This window comes from Medicago sativa, chromosome 3, assembly GCF_051527215.1.
Source record: "Medicago sativa cultivar Bolivia chromosome 3, Bolivia_mono, whole genome shotgun sequence".
In the NCBI taxonomy this organism is placed as follows: Eukaryota; Viridiplantae; Streptophyta; class Magnoliopsida; order Fabales; family Fabaceae; genus Medicago; species Medicago sativa.
This window is the reverse complement of record NC_140751.1, coordinates 4,072,433-4,087,272: the sequence shown is the minus strand read 5'-3', so window position 1 is coordinate 4,087,272 and position 14,840 is coordinate 4,072,433. Positions and strand designations below refer to the sequence as shown.

Genomic DNA, 14,840 nt, shown 5'->3' with positions numbered 1-14,840 from the left:
CAGAGGAAATATTGTTTAGACTTGCTCAATGACTCTGGTTTATTAGGTTCTAAACCTGTTTCCACACATATGGATCCTTCTATCAAGCTGCACCATGATGGGGGGCAACCTTATGAAGATATCTACTCATATAGAAGGCTTGTAGGCAGATTAATATACTTGACAAACACAAGACCAGACATTTGTTTTGTGGTTCAACAACTTAGTCAATTTCTGTCTGCACCAACCAAAACTCATTACAATGCAGCATGTAGGGTGATTAGATACTTGAAGAATTCACCAGGCAAAGGTTTATTTTTTCCTAAGTCATCACACATACAGCTTTTAGGCTTCACAGATGCAGACTGGGCAGGATGTGTTGACACAAGAAGATCCATAACAGGCTTATGCTTCTTCCTTGGTTCCTCTCTTATATCATGGCGCACCAAAAAGCAAAGCACAGTGTCTAGATCTTCAAGTGAAGCTGAATACAGAGCACTTTCAGCTGCAGCTTGTGAAATGCAGTGGCTGATTTACCTTCTCAAGGATTTAAGGATTCACAACACTAAGCTTCCTGTATTGTATTGTGATAACAGAAGTGCTTTACATATTGCAGCCAATCCAGTGTTTCATGAAAGAACTAAACATCTGGAGATAGATTGTCACTTTGTAAGAGAGAAGGTACAAAATGGAACTATGAAGCTTCTCCCAGTTTCAAGTGTTGAACAAGCAGCAGACTTCTTCACCAAACCACTGCATCCTAAGCCTTTCATTACTCTATTGTCCAAGCTTGGCATGGTAGATATATACCAAGCTCCAGCTTGTGGGAGGCTGTTACAAAATAAAGAGGAAGAGGAGATTACTTGTGATGCAAGTAAGCTCACAAATGAGGAAGAAGAAGTTACTTGAGGATCAAGTAACTTGAATATGCCAGCTGGACTTTCTGTTATGGCAGTTAGATTTGTAGCATTAGTATATGATTAGTGTATGATAACTACAATAGACTCTCATTAGTCTATAAATAAGTGTATACACTTTGTATCATTTGATTTGATTCATCAATAAAGATTTTCACTTTCATTTCATTTTATCTCTCTCGAGTTTCTTGTTACAAGTTAACTGTACGCATGTATAAGTGTGATCGCGGCTCCTATAACGGGACCTCCTTTGGTATCGAGCTATATGCTCCCAATCTTCATACTTTTGCTTTTACTGGTCATTATTATATTCCAAAACTTTTTGGGAGCAAGACTGTTCTCTCTTCTATCAAACATGTAGATATTCATTTAGTGTCTTTTTGGATGTCGACATCAGTGAGAGCGGACTCTTCATCAGTTCTACTCAACTGGTTGGTTGAGCTTACTAATATCGAATTATTGACTGTTTCTTCATCTACTCTTGAGGTACTTTATATTGTATGGTTAATGCAGCTTTTTATATTGTATTTAATTTTTTTTATATAAAAAATATGACTGGAAACTAATCCTAATACTTAATGACTGCTTAGGTTCTTTCACTCATTCCTGGTTTGTTGGAGGTTAGGCTCCCTTCCTTGTTTAACTTGAAGGCACTGGAAATAAAAAATAACCTAGATTCTACGCCTAATGGAATGGTGGACTTTTCGCTTCAAAATTCACCATCGGCAAAGGTTGACATCGTAGGATTAAGGTACATTGAACAATTTTTTAAAGATAGATTGTTTGGTTTGATAATTTTAATTTTGGATCCTTCTCTGTTTCCATTTTCCATGATGTCTCTATGTCTATTAACTTACTTTCATTGGATAAATTAAAAAACACTTTTTAAGAGAAACAAATGTGTGTGAATGTCTCCATGTTGATGTGTGCATCATGAATCACATGTACAACTAGTTTAAATAAACTTCTAACTAATAGAATATTCACAGCTGATTTATACTTTAGTTGCTAAATTGTGGAAAAACTTGATTGTACGTCTTCAATCATTGATCTTAACATATTGGACCAGTTTGAATTAACATTTAGTTCATAGTAACTTCATTGATACTAAGTTACAAAAAAGGTGAGTTGCAGAGTTAAAGTCATTGTAATTATTTAAAAAAAATAATATTTTTTAAGTGTTTGTTAAAAAGCTTATCCAAACAAACCAAGAGTGTTCGTTTTAGTTCATCACATCATTTGCTTAGTCTATTACCCATCCTCAAAGATTAAGGTTGTTGGTGAAAAGTGGGTAGCAAAGGAACCAGAAAATATGCTGCTAGTTTTTGTTCGCATGTCGGGAATTGTAGGTGTTGAATGCTGCTTTGCTTGCAAGTTACTTTTTTTATGATTGTTTTCTGACGAATTACAGAGCCCAAAATTTCTTATATATAGTGGAATGAATGGCCCAAAATTACTTTTTTAAACATAATCTTCCACCACTCCTTATGTGACCTACTCACTCTATCCACCTCTCCTTTAATTGTACTTTGCAATAAAACCAAATCATCACTCATTGGCAAAACTTTGAATGCCCTCCATCACAAAACTCTCTTGAAGAAGGTTGGCTTCATTATGAAAACTAAGCTCACCAACACGACAATCCTTTTTATTAAAATTTTGCAGAATAATGTATAATATTATAAGAATCTCTTAAAAAAAAATTAGAATTTTTTAACAAAACATGAACATTCTATATTTTTGGCGGTTAATAATTCATATTTGTTTTGTTAAAAAAATCTAATTTTTTTCTGGAGGGATTTTTACAATTGTCTATACAATTTTGCACAATTTCATTACAAAATACATAAGTTTACTTAAAAATAGGAACAAAAGTGATTGGAAATTTTAAAGGGACTAAAAGTAAAAGAAATCTTTTAAAGATACTAAAATTAAAGTTTGGTATATTTATAGGGACCAAAACATATTTAACTTTAAATATGATGAGATTTCATGTGGAAAATAAGCTTGTGTGGTGTGGTGCAATAGTAATTTCTTTATGCACATTACACAACCTGTTTTTTGTTATTAAAGTCATATAAAACCCTTCCCTTTTTTTTAGGGAAGATATAAAACCCTGCTCTTGTTTCTCACCAATCGTCGGATTCCTAATCTACCCTGATTAGTCCGCACAATTTTTGGAACCCTAATATACCGCATTTCATCTTACACAATAAAAAGCCATACTCTTGTTTCTCACCAATAGTTGCTTCACGATCTCCTTCATGCATTCCAACTCCAACAAATGAAGTTTTGTGGCGAGGGAGATGATCGAAATGTCGTTCCCACTCAGGCAACGCAGAAGTAAAGAAGATACACTAAGAGGCGGAAATTGACTACCGTCACCGGAACCCCACCAACTCTTCCTTTCGATCTGGTTGCTGAGATTTTCTATAGGCTTCCTGTGAAGCTCCTTCTTCAACTTCGGTGTCTCGAAAAATCATGGAAATCTCTAATTTCCGACCATAAATTCACAAAGAACCATCTTCAATTGTCTAAGGCTTGCCAGCACAACCATCACCTCATCGTTAATATCTCGAGTTACATAAGTAAGCTAACTCTGAAGGATTCGACAATTCCCTCTGTTTTCAGCACAGCAATGTCAACCTCTCGCTTCAGAGAGACCAAACTCAGGTTCCCTGATATTTTAAACAGTGTAAGCGCTAGAGATTTACATGTTTCCTCTTGCGACGGCATTCTTTGTTTCACCTATGAATATGGTACAATTTGCAGACATTTCGCTGTTTTGTGGAACCCTTCCATTAGAAGATTCAATATGTTTCTCGCTTTGGAAAATCCAGGAAAAAGAGTTCCTCATACCACCAAATATAGTTTTGGATATGATCATTTCACTCATACTTATAAGATTGTTGCTGTTTCATTTTTTCATGACAAAAGTAATGAAGTTCATGTTTATACTTTGGGTACGGATTCTTGGAGGAGGATCCAAGACTTACCATATCATAGCTCCATTAGCGCACCAGGAGTATTTGCTAGAGGTACCATTAATTGGTTGGCACACAAAATTATTTCTCTTGATCTGGAGAAGGAGTCGTATAAAAAGCTTTTGAAGCCTAATGTGAAGCGTAATGTTTCTCTTGACCTGGGAGTGTTGAGGGACTTCTTGTGCATCTATGCATGTTGTAAGAAGTTTATGGATATTTGGATTATGAGGGAATGTGATAATGAAGACCCATGGACTAAATTGTACCGTGTTCCTTACATGCAATATGAGGGTCTCTATCCTAATGACAAAGCTTTATATATCACGGAGGATGACCAAGTGCTAATGTATTATAGAAATTGGGTGCAAACGATGTTTACTTTCTATGATTCCAAAAGTGGTACTTTTAATATGTCAGCGCGTCAAGACATTCATTGTTTTTTTAATCCAAAAGTCTATGTTGAGAGTTTGATATCACCTTGTCCTTGATGTTATTAGTTAGACGGTATGGTCTGTCACTTATCTTGAGATTCGATTACAACTTATGTTAACTTTTATTAATGTTATTTAGTTTATGCTTGTTCTTCTTATTGCCGATTTCACCTATCATTTTGCCATGTCATACACTTGTTCATTAGTTATTATTTTGGATTGAATTTCAATGATTGGAGATAAATTTTAGATATAATGTATGCTAACGGCTAAACATATGTCTCAATGGTCACTTCAAATCTTGAACAATGCATCATTAACCAAACTGAACATGTAGCTATAGTAAGTAAACTTGTTTTGACATTCATCTACTGAAAGTGGTAGGAATGGAGCAAGTTAGAGCACTAGAATAATCTATTTATTTATTTTTCAGTTGAAATGGCAGGCAAAGTACCCTACTTTACAAATATCGGCTAAAGTGATGTAGTGTAGCGGAATTTAAACAGACCACGTTTTTTCTGTTATACTTGATTTAGTATAATATATTTTCAAATAGTGGCGATAGAATTGTAGCATAACAAAATATGACAAATGATATTTTTTGCGATATGTGGTTGGAATCACTGGAAAATACATGTTTCGTTCCAAGACACAATGCCAAGAATGATGTCCTGTTGTTTATGACTATTATACATGTTGACAGAGAGGGGTTCAATGATCCTCTCGTTTTTCTTCTTTATGAGAGAGAGAGAGAGAGAGAGATGGAATGATAGACAACATACACATTGTTGGCTCTTTATTCTTTGTTGTGTTTCTTTTCACACAACAAAAAAACAAATCTGTATGAGGTGTATATCTTAGAAATTTTCATTGTCAAAACAATATTTATCAGCTAGATTCACCAAGAACATGTATCAGCTCTTGTTGTTCAAACAAGCAAGAGGGAGTAGCTGATGTTAGAAAAAAGTACAAAAGCCGATTAATTAATGTTTCTTCCTTTTCTTTACTGGTTATTTTTGGGGGTATATTTTCATTGGCAATGTAAATTTACACTGCAAACTCAAGCAATATATTTTTTTATTGATTTGACAAATGTAAATTTACATTGCAAACTCAAGCAATTTAATTATCCCTTGTTTTCCTTTTTCTGCTTCATATACTTGTAATTTATTCCTATCAATAGCATACCCCCTATACTCTTCCGTTAATCATTGTAATGAATGTGCAAGATCCATTTGGTTTAATGGTATTTAGTTCAACTTGATTTCTTCTAGTTTACATTATTGGGAAGTGTTTATTTTCAGAAGAACATAACTTTCAAATACATATTTAACTACAAACATTTTAAAATTAGGATAGAAAAACCTCGCGAATTATAATATGTTAACTCTCTAAAAATACAAGAATACCCTTCTTGATATACAGACATACTTGAGTGTGACCTTCATAAAAATAGGAAGAACGTCTTTGACAAATATTTTCATAACACAATTCTTCTGCTGCATTTTATTCCAGGAATTCACTTCAGAAATGATAATGTACAGTACAAAGTAATCATTTATTTTCTCTCCAATCACGACTTCAAAAAGCACATTCGAGGGGAATATGACAATCATTCAGTTAGGTCTATTCAATAGTCAAATTTAAGTGATGAACTAATTACTCAATTTAAAGTGTATTACAAACCATTTGAAACGCGATCACAATACTTCAAGAGCATTTTAAAATAAAAGTGGATCAAATTAATGTTCCATATAATCAAAGCCTATAAAATCATTGAATCAATATTTTTAACACTGCTGTTGCTGCTGACATCTAATTTATTTTTATGCTTTGTCTATCACTGCCAAATCAATGCGGTAATTTTTTACACCATCACTTAAGCAACTTTCCATGCAGTCTAAGATTGATAGGTCCGTCCAATTGGGACAGTATCTAAGGTGAAAGTCGGTAGAATGTAAAGATGAACCCGGCAATGAACCAAAGAAAAATTTGACAAAATAACCTCAATAAACCCAAAAACGAGCTAACCTACACAAGGCCACACGAAAACAAATCACACAAACCTCATAGTACAACTTGCAATATTTTTCTTAAACCCCAAAAAATTACCACCTGCCGAATATTTCATGATTTGTCTGTGACAAAACATTCATTGTATGTAGTCTAATACATGCTTCAAGGCATGACCTACTCCCGCCAAAAAAAGAATAATCTCTGTTTTGTTCCTTTGAAGAACCGACCCCAGGCCAAGTAAACAATCGATTATTGAGACCAAACCAAAACCAGCTTCTTCACCAATCAATCATCTTCCAAGGATTACGTTCCCTGTTTGCAACTACAAGGTGTATCTCCAAAAGCTCCTGCCACCTTATTGATAAAACTCCAGCCAAAGTAAACAGATCAGCTAAACCTAAAAACAAGTAATGTAAAGCCAGCCATAAAAATGTTATGGGAAGAGGTTTTGTTGAATGAAACAAACAAAAATTTGACACTGTTTTCTTTCTGTGTTACTCTCATTTTAGTTTTGCTTACTTTTCTAGAAAATGGAACTGTGACGTGGTTATAGACTAGAGCAAAGATCATGATGAAGAGGATAGGGAAAAAAAAAGAAGTGAAGCTGAAGGGAGTTTGAAGGAATCAAGCATTGATTATGGTTGGCATGGATATGGTCAAACCCGTCCAATTGCCTTCGGGTTAGGACGGGTTGTAAGACACAATTGAGTTTTAAACACCCCTACACTATACAATTATTTTACATATGCATCTAACGACATGTTTTATTTTTGTCAAGTAGTCTAGTTACTATAAATTCACCTCTTAAGATGAGTAAGTAGGCAATTCGAGGTTCGAACCACGACCCCTGCATGTACTTATGCAATGTCTCATCCAATTGAGTTAGGCTCACGCACACACATCCAAGAATAAGTTGCTACGTCAATTAATAAATATAAAAACATTCATATTCAATTGATGTGACAACACATGAATAGATGCATGTGTAAAATAATTGTAAACTTATTGACACGTAAAAAAAATATTAGCCAATGAAAAAAAGTAAATTAGAGGTGTACATGAGTTGGGTTAAGCCAGTTTTGGCCAAAGTGTTACCCAATCCGATAGAGCCTAATTGATTTGGGTAAAAAGACTCACATTTTTTTATGTCAAACTCGAACTGAACCAACATGATAATCAACAGGTTGGTTTAGGTTGGGTCAACAAGGCTCTAAACTTTTTTTTAACTCCAAATAAAAAATAAAAATATAATAAAATTACGGCTAATGCTATATAACACGAAGCAACAAGTCTCACGAAAAAAGTCTCACAAAATCCACGAAAATACACATGCATGTGGCAGTCTTTTTTAATTAAATAATGAATAAATATATATAAATTAAATTTTAGTACTCAAAAGTCTAACACTTAATTATTATTTTTTTTGAAGGAAAAGTCTAACACTTAAATTTAAAAGTCTTACACTGTATTATAAAAAAGAGTAAATTACACTCCCCTCCCCTCAAAGATACTTGAATTACACTCCCCTCCCCTCTTATATTAAAATATACACTTTCCTCTCTTGAAAAATAAAATTTATACTCCCCTCCCTTAAAAGATACTTGAATTACACCTCCCTCCCTTAATAATTAAATATGCACTACACTTTAATATATTTTAACATAAATCAATATTTTTATGATATATATTAATTTTGAACCACCATTTAAAAAAAATTAATTCATTTCTTTATAATGTTAAATGTCAATTTAAATATTTTTCTATTGATTTTATAATTTAGAGTATAAAATTAACTTTTAAATAACCATGATTTAATGTCTTTAGTAATTTTTCACATATTTAAATTTTATTTTGGGTTGTTTCATATTTTATAATAGATTTTAAAACTACATGTTAATGAATTTGTGAATAAAAAATAGCAAAAAAATATATTCAATTTTTTATTATATTAAAATAGACCCGCATTACTATTTTTTTGGAAGTGTGTTAGATTATTATTTCTTTGCAAGATTATTAGAAATAAAATAAAAATATTGAGGGAGTAAAGTGAAGATTTTAACATAAGAGGGGAGGGGAATGTAATTCAAGTTTCTCTTAAGGAGGGGAGAGAAAAAATTTCTAATATATTTTGAATAAGAGGGGAGGGGAGTGTATATTTTAACATAAGAGGGGAGGGGGAGTGTAATTCAAGCATCTTTGAGGGGACGGGAGTGTAATTTCCTACGACTTTTTCCTACTCAGTTGCCCTATACCATCGTCCGTCTTTTCCTTTAAAACTCTGATTTGTTATGGAAAACGATTTTTTCCATTTGTTTGAAAACTTCGCTACAAATATTTGCTTCCTTTCAGGTTTTTCTCCATCTTCAACATCATCATGGGTTTATGTTTTTCTTCGACCAGGGTTGTTAGCGGCTCTAATTGTAAACAGACAAACCATAAACCAAATTCAACAACGAAGACAGAAACGGTTACGTTGACGGAAACCCTAACATTGCTTTCACCACTACCCACGCTTCCGTTTGATCTTGTTGCAGAAATTTTGTGTAGAATTCCGGTAAAGTTACTCATTCAGCTTCGCTGCCTCTGTAAGTCCTTCAATTATTTAATCTCTGATCCCAAATTTGCGGAGAAGCATCTTCGCTTGTCAACCAAGCACCGCAATCTCATGTTATGCTCCTGGAACAACCTACCTAAGTTTTTTATGTATGATTTCCCTGTCCATTCTGTTTTCTCAACTCCTAGTGTCACGCAGACACAACTCACGTACCCTATCAGTCTCAAAAGTACATATGGTGCACCTTTAGCGGTGTGCTCTTGCGCCGGCATCCTTTGTCTCACCATGCGTCAAGGATCTGCTGTTTTGTGGAACCCTTCCATTCGATTGTTCAAGATATTGCCTACTTTGAATAATATTAAACAGGGAGTACATTTTTATCCCTTATATAGTTTTGGGTATGATCATTTCATTAATAATTATAAGATTATTGCTATTTCTTTCTTCAATGAAAAATATGAAACTAGAGTTTACACTCTAGGTACAGATTCTTGGAGAAAAATACAAGACTTTCCAAATTTATGCTTGTATCATCCATCGGGAGTATTTGTGAGTGGTGCCGTTAATTGGTTGGTTTATGATGGTTTTCGTAGTTTTATTGTTTCTCTTGATTTAGAGAAGGAGTCATATCAATATATTTCGCAGCCTATTTTGGAGATGAGTTTGTTTACTTTGGGGGTATTGAAGGATTGCTTGTTTTTAAGTCCAACTAATGCCAGAGATATGTTTTTGGATATATGGGTTATGATGGAATATGGAAATAAAGAGTCGTGGGCTAAATTGCACCACGTTCCTTTCATGGGAGATCCGGGTTTGGGGGTCTTTAACAAGGTTTTACATGTTTCTGAGGATGATCAATTGCTGTTGAATTTTTATGAGTTGGGAAGTAACAAAAACAAGTTGGTTGTTTATGATTCCAAAATTGGTACTTTCAAGATTCCCGAGATGCAAAACATCAATCATCGGATGCAGTTGGAAGTGTATGTTGAGAGTTTGATATCACCTTGTTCTTAATGCTAGGATGTAGATGCTATGTTATTTCAATTGAGCAAGAGATTCAACTGCATAAAATATATTATTAATTTATGTTTAGGTTAATTATTTTATGAGGTTCCTCTTAATGGTGACTTGTTGGATCATTGTTAATTACTGGTTGATGGAATCTTCAAGTTTAAAACCTGTTGTTACTTTTCAAGTGTTAGTTAATTTGAGTTCTCGGTTCTCTCATCGCGCATTATCTTTTAAATAGTTCCCAATCATGCATTGCATTTTATGGTTTTTCATTTAATTTCTTAATGTTTGTTTAAAATCTTGCACAATGCATTATGAACTGAAATGGATATGCTATATATTACAACTGTGATTCTAATTTTAGAGTATTCAATTTTGTCACATATGTAGCCTTTTGATAATTCGATTTCTGTTAGTGATATAACAGCGTATCAAAAACATAAAATATGACTTCGTACATCTTCTTGAACACCCTTATGTACAAATGACAAAGTCTTTTACATACTGACTTAAGTTTCGCTGTGTTATTCTTTTTGAATTAGCAGAAGCTAATCTAGTTTGACAATTCTCGTTGACAATCATATTTAAGTGGATAAGTCTGATCTATACCATCCTTTCCACTGTGATTTTGTTGAATCTCTAGAGTGTGAATTTCGCAAAATCACAGTCGTTGAGATTTTGTCAACTCACCACAAATCCAAACAAATACTTAGTTATACCCCTTTTCTCTAAATGTTTTGTCGTGGCTCAGCTTTAATGCTTTGTTCCAAGATTCCTGCAACATAATCTGTCTAAATTAACAGTTTGGCTTATGTTTCACTGTGTTATTCTTATTTTATTTGTAGAAGCTAAAGCTTGTTTACCATTCTCATAAACAATGAAAAGTTATATTGAATAAAAAAGCTTTTACTTCAAGGCAAAGGTGGACTCAAGTATGCAGAAATTTGGTGTCTATGAAATCAATTGAAATGGAAGGTATTATTGTGTATATCCTTTTCATTTTTCGATTTTTCAAAAATATAGTTGGATTCAGATACTGTGTTAATTTCATCACCCTTCCGTGCACGCAAGCCTTATAGAGCGCGCGTGTGTGTGTAGAACCTTCTATTCTATCTGATATACGAATTTTGAAAGGTAACAAAACTGACCGATTAGAGAGAGCACTAGTGTAGTAATGGTTTCCAGCTTTAGTAATCGTTTGTTAATTATATAGACCTCTCTGTTATCAAATATTAAACTTCTATCAAATATAGCTTCGTGGGTACAACACAAGCAAGAAACCAGCAAGAAATTAGCTGTTGTAGTCTTTCCTGCAGAACATGAATTGCTATGAATACCACCTTATTCTCTTGATGCTAGATAGTGCAGATTGAAAAAAGGGGAACATTGTTTATACAACTTTAGCTAGTATGCGTTGAAAGTAATGAAAATCAAGTAAAAAAAACGATCTCACGGTTTCTTTTCATTCTAATTACTTGGATTATTATTTGTGTTTGATTTCCAATTTTGGATGATCCACACTCCTCCAGCCTACATGATAATTCATTCATTCCTTGTTCACTTCATCTTTTAAAATATAAAGAAGGTATTTATAAAATTATTAGAATTTCTTTTTCAAATCAAATAGAAATCCGAACATACTAAAAATAATATCCGAGTCAAAGGTGTGAAGTAATATGCAAAATTGATAGAGACGATTTCTGATACTGATTCTCTGTCTTTTATACTAGTGGCCTAATCAACATCAGAAAAGTCGCATATATCAAGATTTAGTTTTTAGTTTCATCTAAATACCTTAATATCTTCTTTACTCCTTGTCAATGGTGAACAGTGTTAGCTAAAATTGTATATGGAGTAAGAAATGTTGGTTCTGTTCTTAGCTAGACATTGCAATCCTTAACAATTGCATGCATTCTCCTTTAGCTATGAATTTTTTCCGTTTGTGTTGAGCAAGAAGTGGCATTCTTCATATTAAATATTCCTAGCAAATCGGATATACCTAGTCTGTATCAAATCTGATAATATGGCTTCCAAGATCCTTTGAAAAGATAAAAGAGGAACCACCCTTGGTGTTCTAGAATTCCTAAGCCAAGAATGAATTCTTGAGCCTTTCAAACCATGTCTTTAGATCCTGCTTCAACACATAGAAGGTCGTTGTCAATCCACAAATGTAGTGTGGCTTTATAGGGTCGGTGAAACCTATGGTTGGTACACAAAAGCACTTTTTTTTTCTCTGTGAAATATAAGAGGGATTTTAATTGTTTATGTAAGGTGTTATTGGGGTGTTGAATAGGAAGGAAACTACATGGATGAGAAGATAGTAACTTATAGAATCAAAACAAATTTGTATCATTGTTATGGTTTTGGACTTCCTCGATTACATGTTATTAATTTGGGACTGATCAACTAAATGGTAAAAGAAAGTGTGATAACTAGTATTTTAGAGAGCCACGCAATTTTTTTGACCTGCAGATAAGCTAATTAATAACCCTTTTTTTTTAAGGGTAATTAATAAGCCTTATTTTTAGAGAAATTAATAAGCATCTTTCTTTACCAGAAACATAGCATAATAATAACATGTACGGAGAAGGGTGTTAAAAAAATCTTTGATATTATATATATATATATATATATATATATATATATATATATATATATATATATATATATATATATATATATATATATATATATAGAGGACATATCCTATGAGAATGGTTATTTTATATGAGAATGGTGAGAATAAATCTCAATCATTAGATTAAAGTTAGATGGTTAAGATTAAAAAACAAACCATATGCATTCCCTTATTGTATTATTTTTCTCTAACCCATTTATTTGTTCATCTTCATCACTTGTATGTAAAAGAATCCATCTCTGCCATCTGAATAGAAGACTACCATCTACCAATTTATCTAGTTATGCCTTTAGTTTTTGTTTTGTTATTTTAAAGCAATTTCCATTCAGAAGAATGTGAAACGTGAACGCATCTTTTCATCTGTAATAAAATAAAACTAAAAATGAAAACAACAAAAGAGGACAAAGATCGTGAAACGGATCTGATCTCGCCGCCTCACCTCTCTTGTTCTGACCACCGCCTCACTTATCTGAGATCTCGCCGCCGTTGTTGTTGCCGTCACCGGATTTTGGGTGTTTGAACGAGTGAAAGAGACAGCAAGGGAGAGAGTGATACGAGAGTGAAAGAAACGATAGATAACAGCGAGACGGCGAGGTGCGATCTTGAGAGAGTGGGTGAGATAAAAGGCGGCGACGGTTAGACGCGGTGGAAAACGGAGAGGCAGCGGGATGTAGGGAGATAAACGGCGGCGACGGTTAGACGCGGTGGAAAACGGAGAGGCAGCGGGATGTAGGGAAGAAGAAGGGTATGGTGAATGTGTTTACGAGAATGGATACAATAAGTATAACCCATGTGTTATTAAAATGTGACTTTGTAATCTTAACCATCTAATTTTAATCTAATGATTGAAATTTATTCTCACCATTCTCATATAAAATAACCATTCTCATAGGATATGTCCTCCTATATATATATATATATATATATATATATATATATATATATATGGGTTTTGCTAGAAGTCATCTTTTATGAAGGTGTCTTTTAGCAAAGTTATAACTAAAAAGTGGAAATCACACCTTGAGGTGTGGCTTGCTAAAAGACACCTTCATGGGTGGCTTCTAGCAAAACCCAGTTATATATTTGCTAGAACACACCCACTAGTTTTTATGTGGAAGTGTTTTAGCAAGCTACACCTTAAGGTGTATTTAACTATTTTTTAGTTATAACTTGCTAAAACACACCTTTTAAAAAATAAGTGGTTGTATCCTAGCAAATGCCTATAGGAGTTGCTAACATACACCCACTTATTTTTTAGAAGGTGTGTTTTAGCAACATTCACCTTAAGGTGTATTTAACAACTTTTTAATTATATTTTTGCTAAAACACACCTTAATAAAATCTAGTGGGTGTATCCTAGCAAACCTCATATATATATATATATATATATATATATATATATATATATTTTATAGTCGGGAGTAATTTTAGCCTTTGAACATCTCACCTGAATTCTTATCATGACAACTCGATAATTCACTTTGCTAGCAAAATCAAATTATTTTTAACTATTGATCTACGTGAAGTCGGTTAATGAAAGCGGTAGTAGATATATGGTTGGTAGTTTATATTGATATAATTGGAGAGGTAAAGCAAACAAAAGACAAATTGTGACGAGATTAAATTTTGAGGAGTGTTATTTGAACAACCATTTGGTGGACAATTTATGGGACAACCATAATTTACAAAGAAAAAGTAGGCATTGACACGAAAATCAAAGCAATGGAGAAATAAAGTAAAAATTAATGGGAGTATGAGAGAGAAAGTTGTCACAAAAGTTGTCAAAAAATAGATGTTCAAATATCATTTCTCTTAAATTTTAATGGTTAGTCCTCTAATGCTTTTATTTGATCGATTATGCATTCTTCCTATTTTACCTCCATCTATTGCCCTTCCCACATCTCGAAGTCTCGCAACTAACATCTACAAATGTCTCTACCCAAGTTCCTTACAAAGGAAGTTTATGTCTAGAACTCTTTAAGCCAAAATGTTATATACACATTTTCTTTCTTTATTTTCACGAAGGTCTATATTAATAAGATACACATTTTCCTTTGGATAAAAAGATAATTGATATCCATAGACTATAGTAATAATTTATTAATTTATTAATAATATATTAAATTCTTACTTTTTGGTCCCACTAATATAAGAGTGGAAAATTACCTTTTGTCAAAAAAAAAAAAAAAGAGTGGAAAATTACTTCAGTCCATAAATTGTGGAGTCAATTACATAATTTACATTTCCATAAACACCTTAAAAAACATTTAATAATTTCCATTTCCAAATTCCATTTACACTGACCGGGTT

At 33.2% G+C, this 14,840-nt stretch overlaps 1 protein-coding gene across 1 annotated transcript; it reads left to right on the top strand.

The window, feature by feature from the left end:
• Positions 1 to 1,106: 1,106 nt before the first annotated feature.
• Positions 1,107 to 10,068, top strand: LOC146935031 (uncharacterized). The gene is made up of 4 exons (XM_085757644.1): positions 1,107 to 1,382; positions 1,487 to 1,647; positions 3,669 to 4,226; positions 8,677 to 10,068. Exons 1-4 carry the CDS (start codon positions 1,107 to 1,109, stop codon positions 9,893 to 9,895), a joined length of 2,214 nt encoding a protein of 737 aa, XP_085613770.1. The 3' UTR covers positions 9,896 to 10,068.
• Positions 10,069 to 14,840: the final 4,772 nt, after the last annotated feature.

What these genes read in the sequence shown, in the direction of transcription:
- LOC146935031 (XM_085757644.1), top strand. Translation starts at nt 1,107, where the DNA reads ATGTATAAGTGTGATCGCGGCTCCTATAACGGGACCTCCTTTGGTATC. An exon ending in GTTGACATCGTAGGATTAAG is followed by an intron (nt 1,648 to 3,668) that starts GTACATTGAACA and finishes TACAATTTGCAG; the next exon opens with ACATTTCGCTGTTTTGTGGA. An exon ending in GAGGATGACCAAGTGCTAAT is followed by an intron (nt 4,227 to 8,676) that starts GTATTATAGAAA and finishes GCTTCCTTTCAG; the next exon opens with GTTTTTCTCCATCTTCAACA.